At 43.0% G+C, this 2,702-nt stretch overlaps 1 protein-coding gene across 2 annotated transcripts in view; it reads right to left on the bottom strand.

Annotated features, from left to right (window-relative positions):
• Window positions 1–948: 948 nt before the first annotated feature.
• LOC119328285 (very-long-chain aldehyde decarbonylase GL1-10-like) overlaps window positions 949–2,702 on the bottom strand; it is a 6,458-nt gene continuing 4,704 nt past the window's right edge. For both annotated transcript variants that reach the window (XM_037601299.1, XM_037601300.1), the window contains exons 3-5: window positions 1,586–1,733; window positions 1,439–1,471; window positions 949–1,289 (exon numbers count right to left, since the gene is read on the bottom strand). In XM_037601299.1, coding sequence (XP_037457196.1) covers window positions 1,218–1,289; window positions 1,439–1,471; window positions 1,586–1,733 — 253 coding nt within the window. In that variant the 3' untranslated portion in view covers window positions 949–1,217. The remainder of the gene's footprint in view (window positions 1,290–1,438; window positions 1,472–1,585; window positions 1,734–2,702) is intronic.

The following is a 2,702-nucleotide window of genomic DNA, read 5'->3' as shown; positions in this document are numbered from 1 at the left end:
TCTCGCACATGCCTCAAATCTTACATGCAACTTTAGATGTATGACGTGATGTTTGAAAGTTGTGTGATGATAGTTGGATGATATTCTAAACTACTCTGGTTTTCCAGGCATTTGGTCGTGATTTGGTTTCTTTGGTAGGGATTCGCCATTGCTTGACCTCCTCCGCTTTTGATAAACGGCGCCAATGATTCTCCTTCACCGTAGAACTGCCCCAGCGACCTTTAATCCTCAGGTGGCGAGATTTCTGTTGGTTGGTGCGGCGGAAGATGTGCAGAGGAAATGGTGCACGCGCGGAGAAGAAGAGGAGCAGCGGACTGAGCACGCCTCCCGGAGCCGTTGCGAAATTACCGCACGTTCCTCGGTCGTGGGGTGGCGGTTCATGCATCGTGTGAACGTGCCGGTATTTGCGGCCGAGATCGTGCCGCGTCTATATAAGGAGAAGATCATACATTGCGTAACCGCCGTGCGCTAGCCAAGGTATCATTAATACGCCTGCTCCATCCTGAGGTCATCGCCCGAAATGTTGTGACGTCAGCATGACCGGTGGGTGACTCGGCGGTCGAAACGAGAAGCACTACAAAACAAATCGCAGGTCTTTTCTTCCACCAGAAAGGCCGAACCTGGGTATATCAGCTATCTTATCCCATTTCAGGAGGATGTTTCCTTCGCCTTCATCCTCTTGTAAGCTACCCCTGTAGCATCTGCCGGCTCAATATGTACATCAGCTATGTAAAGTTGCATGCAACTCGTCACCTTTTCCCCTTCATTCGTGAAAAGGGGCTAGCTTGGTTAAAATAACCTGTGCCGAGTGCAACTGCAAAATTGTGGGGTGAATATACCATTGAACTTCTGGGAAAAACTTTCTTCACTTTGGATTAGTCTAGCAAGATCATCCTGTTGTAAATAATTTTCATAAATTGACCAAATCAGCACAACCACATGGAGATATTTACTTAAACTTCCCATTTATTTTTTGTTGTTCTTATTATTAGAATGAGAAATGAACTCTCTGTACATAATTATACTCCCTTTAGTGATCTAAACGATTTTATATTAATTTACAGAGGGAGTACAATATTAAGTGCACACGCGAGTTTTACTAAGATTGAAATGATGTTGGAAGATGGCATATTTGTGAAAATTGCTAGACGTTGCACTGCATCATGGTGTGAGCAAGAGCTTATGCGCCAGGCCAGGATGGCAACTGTGTTTGATATCTATGCCTGCTTCCCGCCGATAAAATTCATCGTCTCTCTTTTCTCGGTACTGTTTTGTGCCATCTCCTTCAGCTGTTACATCGAGCAAAGACAAAAGAATGACATTTTTCGTAATTAAATTAACAACACACGCATAATTTAATCAAGACAAATTAATCAATAGTACTCATGGATCATTTGTTAACATCTGGACAATGGAAGTTGCTGGCAAGTGTAGCTACCTTTGCTAGGCTTGCCTTATGGAACATGTAGCCCTGAAAATGACACATGATTTTATTGTCAGTGAAGTGATGAACATATCAATGTTTTGGCGGGTTTAATTACTAAACGGCAAATAATGTGCTTGCAAAAGATAAGGATAGACTTACTTTATGCGTCCCGTATATATAGTCGCAGAAGGTGAAAACAGAAGCGAAATTGCTCTGGCTCTTCCGTCCTACACGGTGATGGTAGTCATGGTGTGGTGCTCCTCCATAGAACGGGATGAAGTTTGCCGGATTGAGTGGGAAGTCGAATCTGCAGTTTAAACACCTCCAAATTAAAGGTGGTCTTTTGTTTCATCATCACATAATGACAAAACAAAGCGAACCTTACAGTAGAAAGAGAGCTAAACAAAATAGATTGGACCAAGAACATGCGCCCTTGGAACATCTTCAACATGTTTAATTTATGAGTCAAATATAGACAGTGATAGAATACATCTGACTGCTCTCTTCTTAATTTACATACGAGTCCAATAGAAGGTTCTTATTGAATAATATTGATATAGTATTGTAGATATTATAATTTTTTATACACTTTATCACACTTTACAAAGTTTGTGTTTGACCAAAACAAAAAGCAGAATATTTGAAATAAAGTGAGTACAACTTTGCTCTCTCTGTCATTGATTTTATGCGACATCACCACTTGTCCTATGTAGAAAATCTTGCCAACAATTATCTCACAGTTATAAGGGACGCGTTTGGTAGCCGGCAGTCCTTCCAGCCAAGCCCGGGTGAGACAGAAATGGGCCGATTGGATGCCTGCAGCTACTGTTTGTTTGGCCCCCGCGCTGATCAAAGCAGTCTGCAGCCAGGCCCTTTGGGAATGCTCAAATCAGCCGTTTCCAGCGAGCAACTGCCGTCGTGCGCTTCCATGATGCAACCTGTACGGGAGGTTGCTTTCTCTCTCCTCTCTTAAACTGCTTCTTAAGTAACCTCTTCTACTTAACACAACCATGCTTCAATTCAAAATCAGCTCTACATGAAAAAGATGCACGTCAACGATGGCGTTCCATTCTGACAATCAGCATCGAGTTTCGTTACCTGCATCTTCTCTAATTCGTGCTCAAGTTTGGAGCTTTTTTAGATAAATTTCGTCAGATTCGTCGTACACGGTTGAGAGTTTTAAATTTCCTTGTTGTCACTGGCAGACCTTCGGCTGGGCCAACCTGGGCCGTGCCCCACAGCCCATGAAGAAACAGCCTACTACTTACTTGTAGCT

The sequence above is a fragment of the Triticum dicoccoides genome, chromosome 7A (genome assembly GCF_002162155.2).
Source record: "Triticum dicoccoides isolate Atlit2015 ecotype Zavitan chromosome 7A, WEW_v2.0, whole genome shotgun sequence".
Classification (NCBI taxonomy): domain Eukaryota; kingdom Viridiplantae; phylum Streptophyta; class Magnoliopsida; order Poales; family Poaceae; genus Triticum; species Triticum dicoccoides.
The sequence above is the reverse complement of the archived record's forward strand: the minus strand, read 5'-3'. Positions and strand labels throughout refer to the sequence as shown.